The 25,603-nt window shown below is 47.7% G+C and overlaps 1 protein-coding gene across 1 annotated transcript in view; it reads left to right on the forward strand.

Moving 5' to 3' along the window:
• Nucleotides 1-25,603, forward strand: part of RASA3 (RAS p21 protein activator 3) — a 122,872-nt gene that overhangs the window by 60,553 nt on the left and 36,716 nt on the right. Inside the window, exon 5 of the mRNA XM_026046691.1 lies at nucleotides 7,416-7,492. Coding sequence (XP_025902476.1) covers nucleotides 7,416-7,492 — 77 coding nt within the window. The remainder of the gene's footprint in view (nucleotides 1-7,415; nucleotides 7,493-25,603) is intronic.

Raw genomic sequence — 25,603 nt, forward strand, 5'->3', positions numbered from 1 at the left:
AATCATCTTTGTCTACAAGTAATCAGTGAAGCAGTTAAAGAGCCAAATGCATTCTGATGAACACCAAAATACCCAACATACTCCAAATGGTAGTGATAGATGTTAAGGAGGGGGAAGAATGCAAGGGGAGTTAGTTCATTCTGAAATGTTTTCATGGGCAGGCTCTTGCATTACAAGGTTCCTCTTTTCAAGTGTCCTTTGGGCTACTTCCCCCACGGCAGTGACAAATGTAAAATGGTCCCGTGTTCTCACAGGCGAGTTCTCAGTGCTCGGTGACAGAGTGCTTTTCCACAGCCAGTCATTCTCAAGGGCTTTTATAAAACTTACTGTTTTGGTGGGGAGCTAGAGRGGGAGAAATGACATAAAACTTGAAAATTGCTCATTTCCCCTTCCTCCTCTGAAGAACTTTGATCTATCTGAAACTTATCCCTTTAGCTATCAACTTAACTACAACAACAACAAAAAGAAGTAAATGGCAGATAACCAGCACTGAGGAAGTAAATTGTCTCACATCTTAGCCTTCTGTACATGAAGCTTTGTGCTAATGATTCACAGATGCCAAGAAATGCTTTCTTCAGACACCGAAAGCCCTTCCTCCTTCTGCCAGTTTGTATTTTACTTGCACTGGCCTCTTTATTGTCGATTAAATGATTACAGAGGCCAGTTCTTGAGAATGAACTGATACGAGTGGTGCTTCGTGCTTGGACTGTGCATCACTAGTGGAAAACGTAGCTTAACATATGTTTGCAGAGTAGCCCTAAAATCCTTAATCCTTTTTTTTTTTTTTTTTTTTTTTTAAGACTGAAAATCACTATAGGGCCTGAAATGCTTCTTAAATATAAGAAGAGTATGGCCAGAGAGCTCTGTGCTGCTCAGAAGAATCTCCTCCTTTGTTAGTACCTTCCCATCCAGTGCAGTGTCCATCTCCAAAGGTCAAGTTTCATGAATGAAACCCAGGARTTCACCTCAAGCTTCTGAATTAGCTCCACAAAGTTCAGCCTGTTTGACAGTTAAAGAGAATTTATCCTGGATCTTTAGAGGAAGCTGGAAATGTGTTGCTTTTTCTTTTGCTATCTCTATCTGTCACAACAATCTTTTCCGTATCTACCTGCCTCCACAGGAGCAATATTTTTATACAAATACTTTTTTTGTTTTTAAATATCGGTAGAGCAAACTGTGTTAAAGTGGAATGATTCAGATGTTAATTGCCATTTTTATTAAGCATAAGAGATTGAAGATAACCAAGTTCATCAAGTTGTCTTAATAAGCAACTGTACTGCACTGTATCGCTCCAATGATTGATAGACTTATCTCCTTATTTAAACAGAGCATAGCATATACATTGTCTGCTGTTGACATTAACTGTCTTTGTTTAGGTATTTAAATGCTTCTAGCGTAAGGATGAGTCAGTCACCGGCACATTTTGTGTAACCTGCTGTAAGCTTTGGCTTTATGCAAATTCTAAAAGGCAGCAGCTGCTTCCAGGTTCAGTATCAGCTTTCAACCGCACACAGGAAATAACTGGGTGTGACCCTCTTTTATGAGCAGTGGCTTTCGGGTTTCTCTCCTGTAGTTGTTTTGAAGAGATAGGAGATCTCTGTTTTGGAAGAGTGGGTGATTTTCAAGGCTGCGTGCCTCCCAAGCTAAGTAGTTCAGAGAATTTGAATGTGTAAACAGTGGGAAATGTTTCGTAATAATGTTTCTGATAAATGCAAAGATCAGTTATTGACCAAATCCTGCTTTGTGGCAAGACTTCTTCCCCTTTCAAATACAGGAGCGCTCTATTCGAGCCTGTCTGCACACAGGAGGAAGGTGGTCTCTTTGCTTTTGTCTTTTTACTGTGGAAAGCTAATCTGAAATATAGCACATAGTAAAGATCACCTACTAGTTCATTAAAATTTAGTTATTTGAAGATAGTGTAGCTGAATCTAAAATCTGAAGAACACAGTTTGTCTGGGGACATGAAAGCCAGGTGATTAACATCCCCTCTGTGCATCACATTCAAGTATCTGGGAAGCAAGCACAAACAGTTGCAAGGACTCTGGCTGCACTGAAGTCCTCTTCCCCTAAAGAAGCAGGGATGTTAGTCCTGCACATGTGTGTAAAGATGCCCTGCTGATTCCCCAGGGCTGCTGACACCCTCGTGTGTCTTTGCTTGTGTGTGTGGAGCCCAAGCAGGCGTTAAGTTCTGCTTTGCCTAGCAGCTCTGAATCCACACAGCATTAATCAGAGCTGCTGTGCTTTCCTCATCAGTAATTTGGGGTTTGTGCCAGGCTSCTTCCATGCTCCTCATGGTCCAAGGGGCAGCCTGTGGTCCTTAGACCTTCCCCAGCAGCCCTCTGCTAGCAGCAGCAGCCGCTGTTAGCGCAGCAAGGGCAGCGAGCAGACACACAAGCCCTTCCTCCTGTTCCCAGCCTTGCACCAGGCTGCGGCCTGGGGTGGGGTGGTTGTTAACAGTGCCGGGCTGGATTTACCTCAGCGCAGGAGCTGCTCTTACCCCTTCTGCCCCCTCCCAGACAGCATTAAGGAGCCCTTGGGGCCTGGGGTCTGCTTGGTTTGTTTGCTTTCCAGCTCTACCAGCGCCAGAGAGAGGCACCTCCGCTGCCCAAGAGGGTGTCACAGCAGACAGGATCTGACTAAYGACGTTTAACAGGTCCTGAAACAACATTTTGGGAAGGCAGAGAAAGCAGCAGTGCAGGTTGTCGCTTGCCTCAGGCTGGTCCRTGTTCGGCTGCAGCGCTGAGGTTCTCCCAGGGCTCTTTTCTGCAAGCTGGGAAACTTTTAAACCGCGTTCTTGTTGTAGCGGGAGCCATAAACCAGCAYTCTGGGAGCACCCTGACCCTAAACTCCCAAGGACCTGGAATAGTGGATCTGTGTTAGGCCACTTGCTTAGTGTGGCCCTCCCTGCCGCTCCTCCGGCCTCGGTGTCCCCGGGCACCGGGGGGCTGCGGCCGCTGGTCGGGCAGCGCGAGGCCTGCGGAGGCCGCCGGGGCCTCCTGCCAAGCCGGGCTGCGGAGCCGGGCTGAGCTCGGCCTCCGCTGGATCCGGCTGGGAAACGGGTTTGGAAATCCCTGCCCAGGCACCGTCGTTGCGGGAAAGAGATCTGTGGCACCAACTGCTGTTATTGCCTGGGAGCAAGAGTTCTAGTTGTGCGTGAACCTTCGTGTGAAGACAGTTGTCTTGATTCTGAGTTTTCAGGCAAGAGGATTGAGTATTTTATATATCTTTGTTCAAAATTGACAATGAAGACATGTTTTCCTTCATGTTTTTTAAAAGTGAAGTATTTCTGAAAGCTATTTTGTAGTAACAGAAAGGGTGACCTAGTGAGGATCTAGTTGATAGCTCCTTGAACATGCATGTGATTTAACAGATGTGGGTAGGCACTCACAATCCTTTGTGTAATTACAGAAACCTAAGACACAGTGCAGAGGTTTCTATTGTATCTGAGGTTTTTTTCTTTTTTAGTAGGTTTTTTTTTTTTTTGGTAACTCTTTCCCTGAAAACTCAGGCTGCATCTGTTTCGAGTTAGGTCAGATGTTTCATCCGCGTCCACACTCGACCGCTGCATCACATGATGGGCGTTAGATGCCGGTCCAAATGCGTGTCATGTCTCCTGGTGCTCCACTGCTCCCAGAAATGCCTCCTCGTGCTGCCCGGGCGGCTCTGGAGTTACTGTCTCCGGGGCCGACCACTTGCCCCAAATGCTCCACAGTGGCTCACGCCGCTTTTTGTGGCAGAGCTTTGTAATGAGAATAACCTCAGGATAATCTGTGGTCGTGTGGGGTTTTTTTCCTCCTTTAACACACTGTGTTTAAATTAAACCACAAATTTGCAACTGCTGGAAACATGATACAGGTAAGTAGCATTTATACAGTTTTACTTGCTTTATCACCGTCTCCTGGTATTTAAGTCTATAGTAATGTAAGATTGCATTCCAAGGAGAAATAAACTTGGAGACAGAAGAGAAGAACCTTGACTCTGTTTTTTATTTCATTTTTCTTTTTTTCTTTTAGTTGCTTTGCAAGCTTATAAATAGTTCAATTTGTTTTTTGAAAAGTGTGCTTGTTGGTCTTASTGATACCAGTTAAAGCTGTGAGACTGTCAGCAGAACTTGAATCTTTTATGTTTTTAATAAAGGGAATATTTAACAAGCATCGTGTAGTTCTTAGTATGGCTGTTTTACAGTTTTGCTACTGTTTTCTTCTTGAACMCTGTTTACTTCTCTACAAGAAACTCAATCTACTGGCAACTTCTTTAATAAAGAACTGAAATGTGAAACCTGGTCGGGCCCAAAATGGTATGTCAGACACGGTTAGGAAGGACATTTGACCTAGTGCTTATGAAAAAGGAAGTGTTGATCAGTGGGGGAGTTGGCACGACTTGTACTTTGTTCCTTGAGCAAGTTCTGTCCAGCTAAATATGAAAGGTGTCCTGATGAACATTGATGCTTCTAGGAACATCGTGACATGCYTTTTTTGGTACAAATGTATGTAGTAATTAATGCAATCTGCTTCAAAGTTGTCGAAYCTCCAGGATCTTCCCAGAGTTTCCTCACAGATGGAGGAAAAAAGTTTGTGTCTTGGACACAGGCCTGGGACTGATCCTAGAATCACGTCCTGGGTCTGCGGTGGGGACCCAGTGTTCCTGTTCACCAGGAGCAACTCTCAAATGGGGAGCTCTAAAATTGTTTTTTTTTTTTTTTTTTTTTTTTAATCCTGCTGTTTTTTCTGGTCTTTCTTGCTCATAGAGGCTGTCTTCAGTGGGTGCACCTAGCACAACTCAAAGCTATAGATATTATCACAATAGTTCTCTTAAAAATACTAATTTCTCAGTTAAAAATTGTCAGTAAACAAACACGTTGGCCACTTCCTGTTTTTGTGGTCCATTTAATTCTGTGTAGGTAATTGATTGATCTTGTGTTCGTTAGATGAAAGGATGATTTTATGCTCATTTGCTATGTAGTTTTTTTATCTTCTCTTTGAAAAATGCACTATCCAATGTTTTAGAGGCCAACTAATGGTATTGCTCAAGAGTAAATTTATTTAGATGGATCCTTCTGTTTTGCCTAAAGGTATAATTGATTTGGGAAGAGGCATTCCGCCCATGTAGGGGTTATTCTCCGCAAAGGCAACCTCCTAAGTGTATTAGCACAGCCTTATTTTATTTTAAGGTCTTTTTGTATCTGAATTCTTTCACTGGAAGTAATGAGGTATTCCGGGAACAGTCATGGGGCTGACAGCCCAAGTGATTCCATGACCTTTGTTTTGCTCTGCAAAGCTCCGAGTCGCTTGTGCAGCAGCTGGCCACTCTCAGAGTCTTCACAAGAGAAAACCGAGAGCCTCAAGAAAAATTGGCTTTTATCCCAAAGGAGGCTGCACTTCCTTTTTTTTAAATATACTTAATAGAGCTGGGAAAAAGTGTGAAATAATGCTGACTTAAAAACATTTTTTGAGCTTAATTTCTCATTCTGAACCATCTTGCTTACTCAGTTTCAAAGACATCTAGTGAATTGGGAGTGTGAGTTTATAATCAGGCTCACTTAAGTGTATTGAGGCATTTTTTTTTCTTCTTGAGACCAGTTTTCTCTCTGCTTAAGATCAGCAGAAATATTTCTATAAAAAACACCATCTTTTCTCTGATATTTTCTCTAGAGTTTCTGAATCTCTTCCTGCCCCTTAATTTGTTCAAAGCTATGATTGGTGTTAATTTCTGTAATAAAAATAACATGTAGAAGATCAATAAAAGATGGCAGCAGCGTTTGTTATAGGTACATAATATATATCTGTTCTCTAGTGCCTCATGGTAGCTCCTGGGATAATATGTGACCCACTGAAGAGATAACAGCGAAGAGCAAAACCTAGCAAAAATAAAGCCAGAAAACTGTGCCACATGATTAAAATTCTCAGCTCATTGCAGGCTTAGCCCTTGTTACGTGTGTTTTATGGTCACTGTAGCAGGACTGAGTCTTAGAGAAGTGCTTGTAGAGCTGGCCTTACATGTTTGTGAAGGGAAATCTTTTCCACACTTATGAGGACTGACTTGAGGCTGGAAGAAAATGAGAGATGTTGGCCTTTCTGTGTGCTGCATTAACTGGGAATTCATTTCTTGGTGAAACAGGAGTGAAGCACCAGGAGTCCAAGGGCCAGATGCAGTGAAGGGGGCTTGTTTTATACAGCTCAGGGCTTTTGCTTTCTGAATCAACAGGAATGTCTTCTGCCAAATGTACTTGAAAGGCCTGTACTGTAGTCCTCAACTAGAGAAAGATCTTAGTCAGTCAGAATACTGAAGGTAGAAGTAGATGATAAAGGTCAGGTGAGTGCAAATGCCTAAGTCAGCCTGAAGCTTGCATGCAGAAAGAGCAGTCCTGGGGCAGGAGTACCCAAAGAGGAGGAGAGAGGTTGTGCATCAGCAGTATCTTCCAGGATATGAGCAGGATCTCTCACGGACGGGTGCAGGATGCGTGCGCAGGCACAAGCAGGGTAGACACCCACAGAGAGGAGCAGGAGGCTGCTGCAGGCAGCGAGAAAAGACCAAGTGTCTGATCAGGGTTCTGGGGGCGTGAACAAGAGAAAGGTCAAATCTGGAAGATCTTATGCTGGGGTGGCAACAGCCTCTCGCAGCACCTGAGGTAGAACAGGCTCGAAGAAGATACCTGCTTTCGCCCCCCGAGTCACTAGCAGGGAGGTTTGTAGGTCCCTTCAGTTAAAAGGGCGAAGGGGAGGTAGTTATGAAGGTCAGGGACTCAATTTTGGCCCTATTAACTTTAAATAGATGAGTGGGCAGCTCTGGTATGCCAGAATAGGCCCAAAACAAAATGTGTTTTGTTTGCTATATATGCAGCATGAGTGTTGCTGAGGTTTTGCCAGTGAGAATATTTGCTCATGTTTCAAAATGTAATAGTATTACTAAGAGGAATGCAGCGAGTATTTGTGATTGCCTTTATTTTCTCAGTATACTCAAGCATAGTTTTGGCCCACGTTACTTTTTGTGGTGGTAAGGAGTGGAAAAGTATGTAATTATAGATGCTATGAATGGCAGCAGCATGTTTGACCTTTTTTTTTTTACACTACTTCCTGATTTTTAGACCCTGTAATTTTCTAACATTTAAAACACAAGACTTGTAGGTATCCATTTGTGACACACTGTGATGATGTGGTATCTATTTGAAAATTGTGCTGCAGATCTTTGTTTAGCTTTTAAAAAGCTAAATAGAGATAAAGCTACAACAAAATATTTTCGTCTCAGACCAGAGGCATTCCTCAATTAGTAAAATATACAGAGATGAGATAAGGGACAATAGTGGAGTTTTTATGTGCTGAAATTGAATAAAACAGTCTTTTGGGATTTTAAGTTGAAATAATATGACAGCCTATGCATAATGTGAAATTTAATGTGGTATTTTTGGTGTTTTTCAGGGAAAGGTCCACCTTGAGCTGAGGCTGAGTGAAGTCATAACAGACACTGGTGTCGTCTGCCATAAGCTTGCAACACGGTAGGCTTGCCTGCAGAGTTACAGAAAAAGCACACTAGTTACAGACTGTGCGCAATACTTCAATTAAAAATAGTTGGAGGAATCAGAACACTGGTCGAAATCTGAATGTCTTCTTGCTCTGAACTTACTCAACAATTGCTCTTAATACGTGATATCTTTATGAATTTGTAAGATGTGAAGCGCTTTTTATATTCTGTCCTCCMTTTCTCCACATGATCTGGGTAATTTTCGTCCTGACGCTTTAAATGTTAATAAATCATTTATGCAGTTTAGTCATAGCATAAATATTAAAAACACATCAAAGCATGATATTAACGTCCTCCTGCTTTGCATTAAGGATCTTAACCARCTAAGCAAATTTAGAGCATAACGTGCTTGGTGACAGGGTGTTACAGGGCTGGCTTAACAACAAATCTTCCATCAGTTATTGAAGCAGTCTCAGAATCTGCCATCCCATCTCATTTCACACTAATTGAAGCCTTGGAAGCCCCGAGCCTCAGATGTGGGTCAAGATTTCACCTTCCAGTACGGAGAAGTGTGGGAGGCCATCGCTTTGCCGGGAGCAAAGTTTGTCAGGCTGCTGCTTCAGGCTGAGCCGGTAGGAAACTTGGATCTTCTCTGTGGCAGAAGAGCTGTCCAAATTAGAGTGGTAACCCAGGAACAAAGCCTTGGCAGAAACACTGATGTGAGATGCGGGCCTAACAATAGGGCTGGTCAGACCTTTCCTAGCAGAGCATTTTTCCATTGACCCAGTTGCCAAATACTTAATGTGTGTGATACTGTCAGGGCGGCGTTTGCAGCCGGGACCTGTTACCAAACGCAGGGGTCAGGCTGGTTGATCTGCCTCCTTCCAGGCACGCTGCTAATGGGGCGATGAGCAGGGGGATGCAGTCTTGCAAGCCTGCATGTGTCTTCTGGCCCTGCCAGAGCTCTGTGAGCTGGTGTATTTGGAGTCTTTCTCTCTGCAGTCCACTGATTTATTTATTTTTCTTCTTTTCTATGTGCAGAGACATGCTGAATGGCACAGATGGTCTGTGAAAGGTGGTCTGTAAACTCTGATCTCCAGCAAACTTATTAATTGGGGCACAGTGTCACTTTGAACGTAGCTGCACCTCTTTTGGGGCACCAGTTGTTACATCAGTGTAGCTGTGCACCGTGCAGGGACCAGCCTCCATGTAATTAGTACCTGAGGAGTCTTTCATTTTCCATCCTGCAATTTGAGTATGTCCAAGTGATGAAGCTTGCAAAAAGTCCCAGAAACCAGAGTTAAAACCTCAATCTCCCAAATCCTAGGCTGCTATCTTATGCTGATGTRCAATTTGTATTGCCATAGGTCCTCAGGGAATAGAGGATGAGAAAAGACAGGTAATTGTAATACAGGTCCAGCTCACTTAGTCTTTTCTCGTGTGAAAGATGTTCCAGTCTCTTAATCATCTTTATCGCTCTCCGCTGGACCCTCTCTAGAAGCTCCACATCCCTCTTGTACTGGGGAGCCCAGAACTGCACCCAGAACTCCAGGTGCGACCTCACCAGGGGAGAGGGGCAGGATCCCCTCCCTTGACCTGCTGGCAACACTCCTCCTGATGCAGCCAGGATCCCATTGGCATTCTTGGCCATGAGGACACCAAGCTTGGCCGTCTTGGTCACAGCTGGAGCCCAGCCATAGCTGTAGACTTAAGTGCCTGGAGAGAGAAAGGGAGCAGAATTGTCCTGAGACAATGTRAGCAGATTTGGCCTCCCTGGAAGCATGTTGTGCACACATCCGGGTGGGATGTGATGTGGCCACAGAAGCCCCTGGTGAACCCAAAATGTGGGCTGTGATGTCTGGTAATCTACATTAACCAGAATATCTTTCCATTCTCCTCATGGTCTCTACTACTAGGCATAGTGGCCTTCACTACTAGGGTTTTTTTTTTTTGCTTTTTTTTTCTCTCCGTCTAAATTCCTGAAATGCTAGAGTTGCTTGTGTTGTGAAAGTTGTCATTGCCTTATTGCTTTTCAGGAAGCAAGTAGTTGAATTTGTAATACATTAAGAAGCCCCTTTTCAGACGCAGGCATTCAGCATTTCATTCTGTCTTTTTATTCATTTGACCAGACCAGTATTAAGGTTTTTGTTTATGTGGTCTGGAATTGAAGATTTTCAGCTTCTACAGTAGGGAGAAAACACTTGGATTGGCTTGTGAAGCGTTCCGTCAGCTTCCATAAGCTTGCTAGCTGTTGTTCAATATATAAAGTGCCTGCACTGAAATGCAAAGTGTTCAAATGTTTAAAGCTTATCTCAAATTAAGTCTAGCTCTTGGCTCTAAGAAACAAAATCTGAAAATGGGAGCCCAAACAAGCTTTTGTCTGTTGAATTTGCCCTTCTTGGGGAAGGGCAAATTCAGCCTTCCGCAAGAGATCTTCCTCTCTCTGAGGAAGGTCTGAGCTGATCTGTGCACTCTGTTTGGCTCTGACTAGTCTCCAAAAATTATTTGTCATGTGAGTGGTAAGTGGGAGTAAAGCTTAGCTTACGAAATGCTTATCTCTAGGGTATATAGATCCGTTAGTTCAGGTTTTTGTGGCAGTATATCTTTCAAGTAGGGTAAAGGAAGAGGAAGAGAGGAAGAGAGGAAGAGAGAAAGGGGAATAAATGCATCAGAAAAGCAGTGCTTCGGAAGTAGCCTGGCATTTTCTTTATGCAGCATTTCTTTGTATTTACTTTAGGAAGGTGTACAAAGCTTTTCCTGCAGACTGAGTCTCGGTGATATTTTCCCACACTGCCTGCAAACTTCCAGGTTTGTTCATAGATGGTTTGGTCCTAGCGCTCAGACAGGTGAGGAGAGAGCGTGGTAATTAAGGAAGGCTTAATTAAATGGCTCTGTAGCTGGACACRGTGGGAAGGTTTGCCAGTGGGAAGAATGGAGAAGGTAGGGAAAGTAGACAGTTAGTTACAGGTAGTTACATGAGTCAAGTGCAGAGGCTGGGTGAGTTAGAAGTGAGGCCACCACCAAATGAAGTATGTAAAGATACCTGATGTTGATGTGGGCAGCTCATGAAAGCTCCTTCGGTGCACAAGCAAGATGAAGCTGTTGGACTGTGAGCAGGAACTTGAACTTTTATTTATTTATTTATTTGGTTTTAATAGGGCTCTTTAGTRCAGGAAGCTAAACACCATCTAACACTAAGATAAACAGTGTAAATTGCCACCCTAATACATCTGGTTGAACAATCCACATTGGCGACGGAGCAAAAGCTGCTTCCCATGGGCAACACTTCCGAAAGACCTCGGTATGGCTTCCCTAAGCGGCAGGCTGGTGTCATTTCAAAGACACGTAAGCAAGCTCACCAAAAACTAGGCCCAGCGAGGAAGCTTTTCCAGACAGTGGTCCAAAAAAATCTGTTTTCTTATCAGGTGCCTGGCAGGTTGTATCTTGAGTGCTGGGCCTTCCTGGAGCCGGTTGGCACCGCAGGGAGCCCCGGGAAGAGCCGGGGCGCTGCTCGATCCGCAGCCCCACGGCGCTCGCCGCCCACCGAGTGGGAGGGCAGGTCCCCAGGGGTGTCTGTGTGCAAGGGGCATTAGAATGGCCCTGTGCTCAGCTCTGGAGTGATAGGAAGGAGATTATTTTAAAATGCAGAAAGCATGCGGGCTTGCTCCGCTCTGTAAGGTTATAAAGAAAAAAAAGAGGTTATAAACAAAAAAAGAGGTTATAAACAAAAAGGTTATAAACTGTTACCTAATAGCTGCTCCCTAGGAAGCATTCAATACTTTCATTTAGCCCTAAACCACTAAGCTGTTGGGCTTCATCAGAGCCCTTCAGAGGCTGTAGCCTTTGCCAGCTGGTGCAGCACAATTTCTCTGGCTGAATCTCTGCAGCAGAGATTATGAGGAGAAGCATTAGTGGATTTAAGGGCTTCATTGTCAGTACAGATGCAGGCACTATGATCAAACTGCCCGTGTCCCCAAGTGGCTCCTACACRCTCCCTGTGTAAGGACCAGAGCTCCTCTTTGTGGGATCCTTTGGGAGCCCTTTGCTGCTGGTGGCTTCTCTCTGTGGAGCTGCTGGGAATCTTAGTAGACCAAGTGACTGGGTTGCTCCGAGTTCTCAGCTGGTCTTCCTAAGTATTGTATTTTCCTAGCACAGGCMTCAGCTTCAGATGTGCTTGGTGTTTATGTGGTTCCTGAGCAGAGCAAGCCTGTAGGCCCTTGTCCAGGTGCCAATGGGATAGGAGAAAGCACCTGTGGGCTTCACGGCAGCTGCCTTCATGCCCAGCGCTGCTGTGTCCTGGTACATGCTGTGCTTGGGAAGGGCAAATCTGCTGAGGAGCTTCTGCTTTTCCCCTCTCTGCCCTTCCCATGCGGAAGGCCCCGCGTTGTCGTGCCCTTCCCCGCACGGCCACAGCCTTCCCGGCGCTGTGCATCCAGCTGCAGCTCCTCGGGGACGCCGGCGTCTGGCCTCCCCCTCTGCTGGCTCGCGAGCGGGGCCCGTCGCGCGTCTGCCACGTGCTCTGGCGCTTGCCAAAAACCTGCAGCCTTAGGAGTATTTTAAGGCAATGAGGCCCCTGAAAGAAGCGGTGCGGCCCTTGCCGCGTGTCCTGCTCCTTGTGCCCGTGCTACAGGCAGCTGCATGAATAACAGTGCTTCCCCACACCCTCCACGTGTTWAAACTGGATCAATCCCTCATCCTGTATACCCCAGAAGCTGCCCAAAGTGGGGTTTGGGTTGGGTTGGGTTTTGAGCACGAAAGAGGCAAAGCAAGCGGCAGGGAGAGGGGCAGCTGCCCCTTGTGCAGCCGGGGGGGCAGCCTGCAGAGGCGGGGGGTGCCGGCCTTGCACTGCCCTTTCCTGAGCGCCGCGTTCCCGCTGCGGATCCTCCCTGCCGCAGGGCCGCGGGGCTCGGAAGGGGAGCGCGGAGCTGCTGCCGTCCCTTCCTCGCYGCCTTCCTGCGCGGCCTCGGAGCACCCGGCGGCGCCCGCGGCGGAAAGGAGCTTCCCGGCGCAGGTCCCCCTTGCTCCGGGACCCGGCACAAGGGCAGGAGCCTCTCGCTGCCTGTGTGGAGCTGCGAGTGTGCGGCAACGCRCATTCCCATCTATCCAGCGAAGAGGAGGGCTCCGGGAGGGCTCCTGGTGGCGCTCCCTGCGCCTCGCCGCGRCGGGGCGGCCGGAGGCGCCGTTGAAAAGCGGCGTGTCTGTATTTAGCCAGATGACATCTGACTTGCAGAATGCCTCAAGGAAGAGGCCGCTGAACGCCCATGGAAAGCCAGCGTGAGCTGYTGGGAGCCTCGCTCCCGCGCTTCCTTTGAGAATTCCAGCGGGTGTATGTAATTAGTCACATTTAAATGTCTGYATTTGCTCAGTGTCCCCAGCTGCTCCTTCAAGTGTTGTCTTATGTCTTGTCTCTGAGGTTTAAAAAAAGCTTGAAAACATCTGTTTTCGAGAGCTCCCCCCGCTTTGTGCTCCCATGCCCCCAGTAAATCTGTACAGCTGAATTATAACTCCTGTGGCTTAGCAGCCTCTGCCGCCTTTCCTATGCGGCCCAGAGTTTTCCAGCAAGTGATTCATGGATCTGCAAACRCGTTACCCACGGTGCAGCTTTGTGTGCTCACTGAAGCATTTGTAGCCGTGGCGTGGGAGACGCTGCTGCTGCTTTGTGCTCGCTTGCGCATTAACCTGCGCGACGCTCTCGAGGCTCCGCGAGACGCCGTCCGGCCACGTGGAGCCCGGGGAAATGGGCCCGTTCGCCAGAGCAGGCAGGGAGGGAGCGACCAGTGGATGCCACATCTCTCAGATAAACACCTCAGGGGTCATTAACGAATGGGGCCTGAGCTGGTGGCATTGCAGAGCTTTAAGAGTCCCTTAAACTCTTAAAGGTGGGAGCGATGGGGAGCYGTGCTTGGCATTCCCGCAGGCAGCGTGGCGCTTCTCGGCTTCAACGTRGGGGATATTTTGTGTTGAGAGGCTTAAATGGCCTTTTGCTAGGCACGGTTTTTGAGAGGCAAACCCGCCGGTACCGTGGCTGGCCAGAAGGGCTGAGAAGAAGGGCTAGGGTGATGGCAGCTCCTGTTGGTGGATCACACGCGAATCCTGACTCCAGAGTGGAGAACACGCGACCGTATCTCGAGCGGTGAGGCTTTGCTGCCGTCACCTGTGGCTGCGTTTGGTGACGTCTTAAAAAGGGCAAGAATGCAGCTAGTCCTTCAACCATGGAATGTATTTTAATACTTTTATGCAAAATTAGAGCATGCAGGCATCATCTTTTGAGTCATCTGAAAATTTTCCTTTTCGAATGAGCCTGCTTCCAGCTTTTCTCGTTTGTGTTGGAGCTGGTGTATTTTCCTGTGGATAGCTGTCTTCCCTAGATCAYGGGAATAAGTAAAGGAACCCTTCAAAGGATTCGGTTAAAGAGGGAACTTGGGAATGTGAGGCTTTACTGCATCTGTGACACTGGAGACCAAAATGTTMCTGCTCTCTGCCCGGGCTCTCTCCCTGACATTCTCCCAGTAGTGGAAAGCAGGAGTGCAGAAAGGGGAGCCAGCAATTTTTCAGATAATGCTTTCCATGGGTGTTTTGTTTTGTTTGACTTGAATGTCCCGCGAATGCGGATAGCTCTAGAACCTGTTGGCTCAATGCGGTTTCTTCAGGCGCTCACAGTGTTTCATTTGCTTCGTAACAAGCAAGGATGTTGCACGGATGTGACTCCCGGGTGCAAAGCACGGCAGACCTCAGCGAGCGGAGGGCCCGGGCTAGGGCAGGGCTGCCCGCCGTACCCCTGCCCCGAGTGTGCTGCGCCCTGCAGGGTTTATCCCTTCCACACTCCAGGAGATGCTCTGCAAGGAAGCCAGCAGGCGCCAGGAGCTGCTCTCTCGCAGGGAATGTAGTGGCTGCGCGAGGCGGCAGCGGCAGCTCTGGGGCTCGGAGGCGGCTCCCGTGCGAGGCAGCAGCTCTGCGGAGGAGGCCGGAGCGTGGGGCTGGCGTCTCCCGCGCTGCTCCAGCTCCCTGCGCCGGCTGCCTCCCCGGCAAGGGGGCCCGCGGTGGCCGCCGCCAGCCCTGGAAGCGTGGGGCGCTGCCTGGCTGCGGGGGCACAGCCAGCTCTGCGCGCCCCCAGCACGAATGAAGCCTTTTTCCCTGCCCGAAACCCGAGCTGGGACACGCTGCTGCCGGCTGCGAGCAGGCCCCGCGGTGGTTGCAAGGGCTCACCCTCACCGAAAGCGAGCACCGTTACAGCAGGCGCCTTTGTCCGCGGATCGTGCCCTGCGCCAGGCTCTGCCTCTTGCCACGGCGCTGCGCCTGGCTCGCGCTTCTCCTCTCGCTTCCCAGCAAGCAGGGGAAAGGACTGCGCCCCGACTGAGCCGCACGGCCTCGGGGGTTTCCCTGGGGGCAAACCCTAGGGGCAGGGAGAGGCCTAGGGGACGCGCTTCCCTCCAGGGCCTCGGGCTGATCACAGGTTTTCCTGCCTCCCGGTCCCGGCCGTGGCAGAGCAGAGAGCTGCTCGCCAGCCCAGCCTGTCTCTGCCATTTGTTTCTCTTTCGCCATCAAAGCTCCTCTGGCCCATTCTGTAGCCTAAGTCGAGTTTAACTCCTAACTCTTTGCTCCATCAAACCTCCCGGTGTCTATAAATACCACTTCCTCCTGCTGCCACATTTCCCAAGACCGAAATTTCTTTCATCCTTCTTCGTTTTTATATTTAGTGTTTCTTCATTGCTCTCCCCTCCGCTCATGAAATGCTTCCCATTTCTGAAGCCCCAAGCAAAGACCTTCTCTGTGGCTCGACTGAAGGGCAGCTTCCCTGGTTCAGACCTCAGCAGGAGGCGGCCTCGAGTGGGGGAGGCCCCGACAGGGTCCCTCTCCAGAGCCCGACGGGCTTGGGGCACCTTTAGGCCTGGCCTTGCAACGCAGGACGGCAACGCGGCTGCTCTGAGGCCGCCCATTTCAACAGCAGATGCCCCTGTTAAAATAACTTGAGGGTACATCCTGTTTTGCACGGAGTAAATGTAGTCTGGGATGATACGTTGAGGTGAGTTATTCAAGCACAAATCCCTTTAGTGTGAGTTATTTTTAACTTCTAAATGTGCTTGGGGTCAGCATTAGGTGGTTGGGGGAGGTTATTAGAGGGTATGTCCATGGTATCTGTATTTGTAGTCTAGATGCATAAATGTTGAGAACTGTTAGCACTTGGGGATGCTGACAGTACCTCACGTTGTCTGTGTGGTTTCCTTCGCTCATGTCCCTTAATCAGCTGAAGAAGTTTAATTAATTGCTACGTCCCTAGGAAAGAATAGTAAGCTATTTTGCAGCCTGACCTGTATCAAATGGCTCTTTGATGCCCGCAGTATTTAGCATAATGTAAGGGTAAATATTAGCATTTCTCGTTCTGAATGACTTTGTTGGATTTGGCACGGTTTCTGTGGTAGGTAACATCCTGACAAAGCTTCTGAAGGAGCAGTGTGAGGGGACGTACTGCGCGTGGCAGCTCTCCCTTCTGCTTTCCCTGCTGCTGCGCGAGGAGCGTGCTTGCCAGGGTCATAGCTGGGCAGCAGAGCAGGGTGAACTGCCTGCAGGGTGACAGGAAAGGCCCAGGGAGCCAGATGTTAAAGTCGGGTGTTTTTTTGGTTTTGTTTGCATGTTTGTTTTGCAAATGTAAGGAGCATGGTACACAATGCATAGGAAACGCTCCTTTAATTCCATTGTTCACAGAGCTGTTTGTTGAAAGGAAGTAGCTCCAAAAAGTCTGCCTATGTGACATTGTGATTAATGAGAAAATACCTTTTCCCTAGTGCTTCAGGATGAGCTAGAAATCATCTTTATGCTTCCAGATATGTTATACCATAAGGTGAATGTAACTCGTTATGTACTATGACCAAGCTCTCTTCAGAGTCCAGGGCACTAACATCAAATAGTGTTAACTATTGTTTTTTTACCTTGCTRTAACCCTTGTGGGTTGGATGATAACTGTGAAATACTTGTGCTGTGTTGCTAGTTGTGTAGTTATAACGTGTAAAAGCACTTGTGAGTGGAAAAGGTGAGACCTCTTTGAGTTCACCTTTTGAATTTAGTAGAGCTTTGAGGTCAGCCATTTTCCCTGTGCTGTCCTATCCYCCTTCTCCTCATTCTGCTAGATAGAAAAACCACTAAAGGAAGAATTAGGAAAATCTCAAATACAAAGAGAAAAGGGGAACACTTTGAAAGAGAAGACAACGTGTGATCCCACAAGCGCAGGGTTGGGCAAGGAGGCCGCGCTCTTGCCACAGGAGGCAGGGGTGTCTGCAGTGGACGTCAACTCATTTTCCCGCTGACCTGTGCCCAAGCTGATGGTTTTGTAGCAATTTCAGACGCATGAGCTTCAAGCAGAAGCAGGCCTTGAGCCAGATGCAGGTGCGGGTGTTAGCTGCAGGGCTTGGCCTTTGGTTGCTTGGCCGTCCCCGCTGCGCTGGCCTCGGCTTTACGCCTTGCTGCTCTAGTACCATGTTGGTAAGAGGGGCAGCCCGTGGATTTAGGAAAATATGTCGAACCACAGCATCTTTGGGGATCTCTACTGTGCTTTCAGATTGTGTGGGAATTGCCAGCAGATTCCAAAAAATACCCTGCCATCACCACCAAAAAAAGAAAGATTGAGGAGATAACATTTTCGTATAAGCCTCCTTTCTTTAGAAGAYCAACAGATACTGCTCCCTGGAAAGCTTTTATGAAAGAGCTGCAGGAAGAAYTGGTGACCTGATTAATGTGCCTTGTAGTGAAAGAGCGTTTGGTTTATTCAAGAAACACTTCAAAGTGGTGAAACTGTGAAACTGTAGCATGTGGTGTAGTCACAGGAGGGCCGTTCTGAGAGCATGGTTGCTCATTCTTGCCGCAGTAATACCCGGTTGTTGGAGGATCTGATGGGAAACAAGTAGGAAAGCACTTGCTTCTTTCCAGGGGTKCTCTGGAGATGGCATAGACATTAGGCACTTAATGCAGAACTTGACTAGGGAGAGTTTTGATGAGCGTCCTCAGACACGTCAGACTGTGCGATCTCCGAGTGCCCTTTGGTACCTTTGGGGACCAAAATAGGAGGAGAGCCTTAAGTGAGGATGAGCTGCTTGTGAGTAATGATGGAGCTACAGAGCTGGWGTGGGTTGCTAATTAGGGCTGGTTACACCAGAATAGCTGCCTGACCATGCCCATAATTTGCATCTTGTTTTTCCCTAAGATGATCTAAAGTGACAAGTGACTATGACCTTCTCTGAAGAGCTCGCTCTGCCTTGCCTTTCATTCCTGAGGAGCCCCAAGTGCTCTGCAGACAGAGGGGTAGCAACCGCTTCGTGGAGCACAGCCTCTTTTGGGCTGGAATATGGAGGGTTTAGGTGAGCGCAGGACACTTGTCCAGCCTTTCAGGGCAGAAAACAAAATGGGACAATGTGCCAGAGGTCAGCCCCGTGGTAAATGCTGTTCATGTTCCYGCTGGAATGGCAGGGTTGCCATCCTACCCTCATCCTGCAGGAAACCTCACCTGCTGCTTCATTGCGTCCAACTGGCAAAGGTGTTGCAGTCTTCCAGGGAAAACTCGGTGCCTTCCTGGCCGGGTGCATTCCAGGTGGTGCCCTTGGGTGATTCCGTGGCATGAGAGAAATTGGAAAGCTCCAAATCACTGGATGTTTTCCTGACACAACATCTGTAAGACAACCTGTCTGTCCATTTCCTAGAAGAAARCATTAGTCAGGAGCATTGCGTGTGGGTGTTTTCCTAAGCTCTTAAAAATTGTGGAGGGTGTCAGGAGCCCAAGGATTTTTAGGTGTGTTGTTACAGAGGACAATGATTGATTACTACGGTTTTGCAGCTATTAGAAGGGTTTGTCTGCAGGACTCAAGCTCTTTACTSCCACAAAAAGGCCTGGAAAAGGCCCTTCTTGCTGTTTCTCTATCATATGTGCAGTGTAATCCTCTGGTCACAGAGCACTGTAATACTCATCTGCAGGAGAAAGGGCCCCTTCCTCTGCTGAGCGCCACAAAGGGGATGGGCCAGAGCAGGAATTGAGGGCAGCAAAATTCATCCCAGTGTTGCCAGGAGTGATGAGGAGAGAGGGCAGCAGCTGCTCCCCAGGTTGCCCCAGCTCTAGGTACGTTGCCTTGCACACGAGGGGTTTCGACACCCCTTTAATTTTAGCACAACCACACGGTACCTGTGTGCACGTCTGGAGGGAAACTCTGCCAGCGACACGATGTAGTAGGTGGCTGTTTGTCACCAGGGAAGCAGGTGGCAGTAGGGAGGTCACCGCTCTGTAACAACTCTTTTTAAATGCATGGTTTATGAATCCTATTTGATTCATAAACCTATTCTCTCCTTTGGCCACATTGTAGACACTGAGGGGGATTTTCCTAGTTAGTTTCATCAAAAAGCATTTTTTCCAACTGCYTTTTTCATGCGTGTAGTGTTCGTGTTGCTTGCAATGAAGACCTCTGTCTGCCAAACTGTAAATAAATCTCAGATTAACAGAACAAGCTGGGGATGTTTCTCTGTTTGGACAACTAAGGAAGGCTCAGCAGTTCTGCTTCCTGGCTGCCCTTCCCAAACCTGCTGTGTCCAAATGCCACTTCGAAAGGTCTTGGGTTTTTATTTTGTTGTTGTTCTGAAAAGCAGTTTATTATAAGAAGCATGTAGTGCCTTCATTTTGCTGTTAGATATATGGCAGCCTGTGATTCTCCTGTGCCCTCCCACCCCACTTTGGTGCTGGCCTCTAATTGGAATGGGATAAAATACAATATTTTTTGTTATTTAAATCTGGACAGCATCAAGTTAATGTTGTTAATTCTGGAAATGTAAGTTAGAGAGAATTTCTCATATTGGCTCTGACATATAATAAGCTAATATAAGCTAATAATAAGCATATAAGCTAATGATAATTGTGATGAACGAGCTCAATTTGAATTACATAATGGAAGTATTGCCTCTGTAAGAAAAATCACTACTCTTCTGGTCATAAATATTGTTAATCAAGTTTAACAAATCTTCTGATTGTTCATATGAAGTCAAAGTTGTTCTGGGTGGTTTCAACCTGTATTTTTAAAGTCTTAAAAATCACAGGTACCTCAGGTGAGCTGCAACATGCCCAGTTCAGGAGATTGTCTCAGTGATTGAAGTCTCCTTTGAATGTTTTTTAGGTCCATTAATAGTCACTTTTTTCACTTTTAACTGTAAGCTTTTATCCTTTTTATTTTAAAAAGGCTCATTTGCTGCTGCAATATATGTAGCTAAATATAAAAAACGATGTGAGAAACTAAGTGCCACAGTTGTCAAGGATTTATTTAACAGAGAAAATACAGTATTTGGACTAAGTAGGGGTGAGAAGAAACTGACTGGGCTTTCATCCTATTCCTGTTTTTTTCTTTAAATGGCTTCATGCCTCCTTCCCAGCACCCCAGGAGTGGCTGAGATTTGATCCAGCTGCCCAGCTGATGCATTTCCTTGGTCCAAGACTTCTGGGTTCTTGGGCGGTTTGGTTGGAGTGCGGTGCGGGATGGGATCCAGGAGCCCTTTRCTGCCCTTAATGCCCTCATGGTTGCTCCAGGTGTCTGTGTGAGCTGCATACGGGGTTGCCAATGGATTTATTTAAAACAGGACCATCTGTGGCCTATGCCGATGCTATGGCCGCGCTGCGAGGGCAGCTCGGCTCAGCTGTGCCCACCAAGTGGGCAGGAGCCCTGACTCCCCAGCAGGTTGGGACACCCTCGGCTGAGCCCAGGGTGCTGCTTCTGTTCTGCTGCTTGATTCCGTTTCCCACAGCCACATCCTTTGTCCCTCTTCTTCACAGTTCTCTTATTTCCTCCTCTCTGTCTTAAGCAGTGTTAAGGTTCCAGTTTTAGTGTCCTCCTCCTTTCCTTTTTGTTTAACTCCTAATCACACATCCCATTTGGGATGAACTTCAGTGCCTCCAACGCCAGCGTCTCTGTTTCTCCTGCCTTCTGCTCATCTCGTTCTCGGTGTGCAGAGTAGCCACAGATCTCCAGGGCTACCCCAAGGAGCCCCAGGGAGCCCCAAGGAGCCCCAAGGAGCTCTGAGGAGCCCCAAGGAGCCCCAGGGAGCCCCAAGGAGCTCTGAGGAGCCCCAAGGAGCCCCAGGAGCCCCAGGGAACCCCAACGAGCCCCAAGGAACTGGGTTGAGCTCCTTTTGCCGGCCGCTGCTTGGCCTTTCAGCTCCCTTCTTTCCCTGCCTGTGCCTACAGTGGCTGTCGCCTTTCTTCAGTCTGACACGGCCTCAGGCTAGTGATGACTCGGCTAGGGCTGTGGCCTGGGCTCTCATCATTTGCTGCCTATCTAATTGCTGTCATTTTTCCTCTTGCATTCCTCATTAACTGCCCTGTTGTAGCACAAATGCTTCTGCAAGTGCCTTGCTGTGGTGACCCGTTCCTTGGCTTCCCGCCGTACTACATCAAATAATTGAAATTTCTTCACTTTCCTCACAAGAACCGACATAGTTGTGTCATTGGTCTAATTCATCCTTTCCTGACTGTASCTTCATTCTTGTGGAGCTGTTTCATTGTAATTTTTACATACTTCTTGCTTGGGCACAACTGGTGTTTAGGTCTTCTGTCCCCTCTGAAAATCATCTTACTGTGGAAATAGCTCCTTCTCCATCCTTACCATTTCTATTTCCTCTCCCACAGCTCAACTGCTACTCCCTGTTAATAATGGGCAATGCAAGTCAGACTCAGGCAGGAAGAAATAATGATGTCAGTGCAAATAATAATCACTAAAACAGTGCAATTTAGAATTTCAGCAGGCTTTTGCATTTATTAAAGTCCTCAGGAAGCTATCACTGAATATAATTTAACCTCTTTTTTAAATATCAACTTGCCTTAAAAAAATCTCAAGTAGYTTGTAGGAAACTTGCAGCTCATACATTTGACTCACCAAGGCCAAGCTGCTAATGAACCAACATTTCGTCTCCTAAGAATAGTATGGCTGGCACCCCCTTCTGTGTTTGCTTTATTTGTCGTGCCAGCTGGTGCTCTGAAAATGCGTGGTTTTCAAGCTGTTCGTAGAGCTGATCTTAGGGACCTGTTTTGGTACTTGAAACTGTAGCATGGAGAATATCTCCCAGGTAAGTAGGAGGCTCTTACTGCTCAGAAGCGTTTAGACTTCTACAGACGTGAGGAATTTTTGCAGTTTCTTTGAAGCAGAAGTGATGGCAGGGAGATACGGGCCCTGACAGCAGGTCATTGTCTTCRTATTTAGTGAAGCGATTCCATGGCAGCGTTCGCAGGGCACCAACAGTTGTTCGAGCCCTAACAACATTTTGTTGCACCAGAGTGTGTCTGGTAGCAGGGGCAGGATTATGAGAGCAGCCATATGGTGATGTGCTTGYACCCCAAAATGTAAGATTCAGGGAATTCCTTTGCTAGAGGTCGCTGCTTTGTGCTTAGCAGTGGTGAATGCAGATACATCCTGGCAAACCCCATTAGAGCACGTGAGTATGAACAGCTTGGCCAGTCCTGATGACAGTCAGAGCAAAGGAGGCCTTGGAATAGTTCCTGGGTGTGATGGAAGAAAGAAGTCCCTGGAGAAGAGAAGGTTGGGAGGAGATCTGATCAATATGTATAAGTACATGAARGGGGAATGTAGGGAGGAAGGGGCCAAGCTCTTCTCAGTGGTGGCCAGTGACAGGACGAGGGGCATTGGGTGCAAGTTGCAACACAGGCAGTTCCATCTCCAGGTGAGGAGGAACTTCTTCCCYGTGAGGGTGACAGAGCCCTGGCACAGGCTGCCCAGGGAGGCTGTGGAGTCTCCTTCTCTGGAGGTCTCCAAACCCGCCTGGATGCCGCCCTGTGCCCCGTGCTCTGGGTGTCCCTGCTGGAGCAGGGGGGTTGGACTGGATGATCTCTAGAGGCCCCTTCCAACCTCAGCCATTCAGTGGTTCTGTGAAGCCAGCCCCCAGGTCTGAGAGCAGCGGGGAGGTGCCAGCATAGATGTGAGGTTGGCCAAGGTGCATTTGGAAATCCACCATGCAGCTTCACCTCAAATTTCCTCTTAAAGTCATGGGAATGAATGAGGAATCAAGATTTGCAGTGCAGGGCTGCATTGACAAGAAAGGACATTTGAGAATGGACTGCATGTTGCCAAGAAGGGAAAAATGCCCCTTCTTTACTGTCAGACCAGACAGAAAGACTTGGGCTATTGTATAACAAAGTTAGAGGTTAATAGCTTATTTTACCTGGCCTGAAAAGTCTGTTCACAAAGGGAGACCATTCAAGACAAGGGACTCCGAGTGATAGATTTGTCACCACATGCCCCTGCAGTCTGCTAGGAAGAAAAGGCAGAGAGGGATCAAAGCCAAGCAGGTCACATGCAGAGTGCTGGAGAATCCACTTTACCAAGGAGGTAGTAAGCACAAGCAAGCAAAGAGGCTTTGTTTTGATGACAGTTCTGACAAACCTGCCACGGGGTCTGCTCTTGAGCACGCTCTGCTTGGGCTTGGCACACAGAGCACTGAGTGTTTAAGTAGGAACAAGTTCACCAAAGCAAGCAAGGAGGAGGAGCTCTTTTATCTTGGAGTTGGAACTGAAGTATCTGAGAAGAACCAACTGTTATGCCTAGGAAATGAGAGAAAGCCTCAAACTAAAGAAACTAAGAGGACTGGGTCAAGTGGAGGCTGGTAATAGAGGATTAATAAAATATCTCAGTAAACTTGACAAGCATAAGGTTGATCCCAGAAACCTAGTATGCAAGTGAAAGGGGTTAAAATGGGGTGGGAAATGGGGCATGGGCATGGGGTAGGAAAGAAGCCCACCTTTAGAAAAAACATGTGTTTTCTGTTGGAGAATTGGGAATTGCGATGAGAAAGCCGTGTGGTTTGACCAAAGGGTGTGGGAAGGCGGTGCTGTTCCTTGGCTTGGAACTGAGGGAAGAGTGGAGCACGGCCAGGTACGCTGGAAGCTCCTTGGGAAGGAGCTTGGGAATGGAAAGAACAGTGAAGTTACTGCGTTTTGAGCACAGCCATGTCCCTTCTGGTTTCTTTTCCCTGTGTCCATTTTTGGATTGATTTTCCATCCTGGCTCGCAAGGAAACGGATGACACATGTTACATCCTTGACTAATCAGAAAAGTCTCCAATTTTGAAATAACTTGTGCCGTTTCAGGGCAGGGCTGTGGGGCTCTTCCCAGAGGCTTGGATCACCCGCACGTTGCTTGTGACCGACCTGTTCTGGGGGARGGCTCCACGGGAGGCTGGGCTGCGGCCTACGTGTGCCCCTTAGCCTTGGTGCAAACTCCCTTATTTTGAATAAACCTCCCCCTCTCCACCCGCCAAACTTCTATAATCATGTAATTTCAAGAGAGTTACATCCACGATGTGTTTGGGTTTGGGCTTTTACTTTCCTCTGGGAATTTTCCGTCGTCTCTTTGAGAAGGTCTGGTCATGAACCACACTGCGAACTGAAACCTCGAGTTCCTTGAGACCTGTTGATTTTTTTTTTTTTTTTTTTTTTTTTTTTTTTTTTTGGGAAACCACAAGCAAAATAAGAGTGAGGCAGCTGTGCTGAGAGTCTGCCCACAGGGCCCACCACTAAGCCCAGCCTAGCCCAGCCCCGTGGTGCCAGGGCTGCCTCTCCCCGGCCCAGCTAGGCTCTAGACACCTCATGATCAGAAACTACCAGTTGGGCAGAGGAGGCTCTAGCAGCCGCCAGACGTTTTCCCCCGGGCTCTGATGAGTCAGCTTGTAATTCTTGAATAATCTTGATTGTCTAGGCTTTTTTTTTTTCATTAAGCTAGTAGACATATGGTAAATTAATTCTGCAGATGAATAGAGCAAAGGCGTTCAGTTTTGACTGATTGTTTTTACTGCTGCTCACGCCAACCCTCCCTGTTTTGTAGAAACAGTATTATATCTTTTTTTTTTTGGTGTGTTTTTTCCCATCTAATCCAAATATTAACTGTCAGTCCTAATAATGTGATACCCATGCAGTAGAATTGGGACTCATTTGATGGTGTGTCTGAGGTAGGATTTGCTCCTGCCTCGTTTCCTGCTCGCAAATTAAGGCCTGTGTTTTGGCACTAGGTTGGCAGCGGAGGAGTGTTAATTTACCGAACAAATTTCCCATGACTAAAGCGAATGGCTGTAAGGAAAGCAGTCYTTGGCTTAGTTTCCTACAGCTGATGAGGGTACAGTAACATGAGTCAATCAGGCTCCCTTGCTGAATTTCATTACCTCTCAAACCACTGCTTAATAAGTTGCACGAATGAGCCCCTCGCCAGACATACCCTTCGTTCCTCCAGATGGGCAAGTCTTCCGTTTCTCGCATGCTTTCTCCAGCCTCATTAGATATTAACTATCTTTAAATTACCTGGAAGGCGTCGGGTGCAGTTTGTCGGTGATTGTTTCCTGGTTTTCTGTATGTTTTTTTCTTTCAAGGTTGTTTTTGCTTTTCTCATTACCACGGCACTCAAGGAAACGTCTTGCACTGCCAAGCTATCCTGAGTATATAAAGCACCTCTCTGCTGCCTGCTTTTCTCTCTCCCTTGCAGGGCGTGTAAMTATTGCCCTCCCGTTCTAACTGCGCTTCTGCTCCAGCCCTGCACTGGTTCTGCTGCTTGCCAGTGAATGATGCTTCGGATACGGCCTCATCATCCCCGGGTTGCACTCTTTCTCAGGCAGCAATTTGAGCTGTGTGCAGCTGGAGGTGCCTGCCGGACCACTGTGCTCCCCCAGCTCCCTCTAAGCCTGCACTCCATTAATTTGCTAAGTCCCAGTTTGAATTCATGGCTRCTCTTGGCACCCCCGACATCCTGTGGCAGCAAGTTTCACAATTTCACGATACCTGCCTGGGGAATAGTGCTTCCATAGTGCTTCCCTTCATTCCCCTTGAACCCTCCGTGAACCCCCACCTAATTTCATTRGGTGCCGCCTAATCCTCGTTTTAGGAGGTGATGCTGTGATGTTAGAAGCTGCTTGTGAACGGATGGATTTTTGGCTTGTGCGTTCGGGAGCTCTGACGCCTCGGGCCTCTCCAGGTYACCTTGCAGGGCTTCTCCGAGCCTTTCCCACTGGATTTGGGGAGCGCCCTGCGGCGGCTGCTCCGGCTGGCGGCACCGCAGGGGAGCAGCCCCAAAGCGTGGGGAGCTTCCTGCGAGGCTGGAGGGGCTGCTYGTATTAAAACAGGACCAGGGCTC

Source organism: Nothoprocta perdicaria, unplaced genomic scaffold, assembly GCF_003342845.1.
Source record: "Nothoprocta perdicaria isolate Ctin4 unplaced genomic scaffold, notPer1 scaffold_454, whole genome shotgun sequence".
NCBI classification, from domain to species: domain Eukaryota; kingdom Metazoa; phylum Chordata; class Aves; order Tinamiformes; family Tinamidae; genus Nothoprocta; species Nothoprocta perdicaria.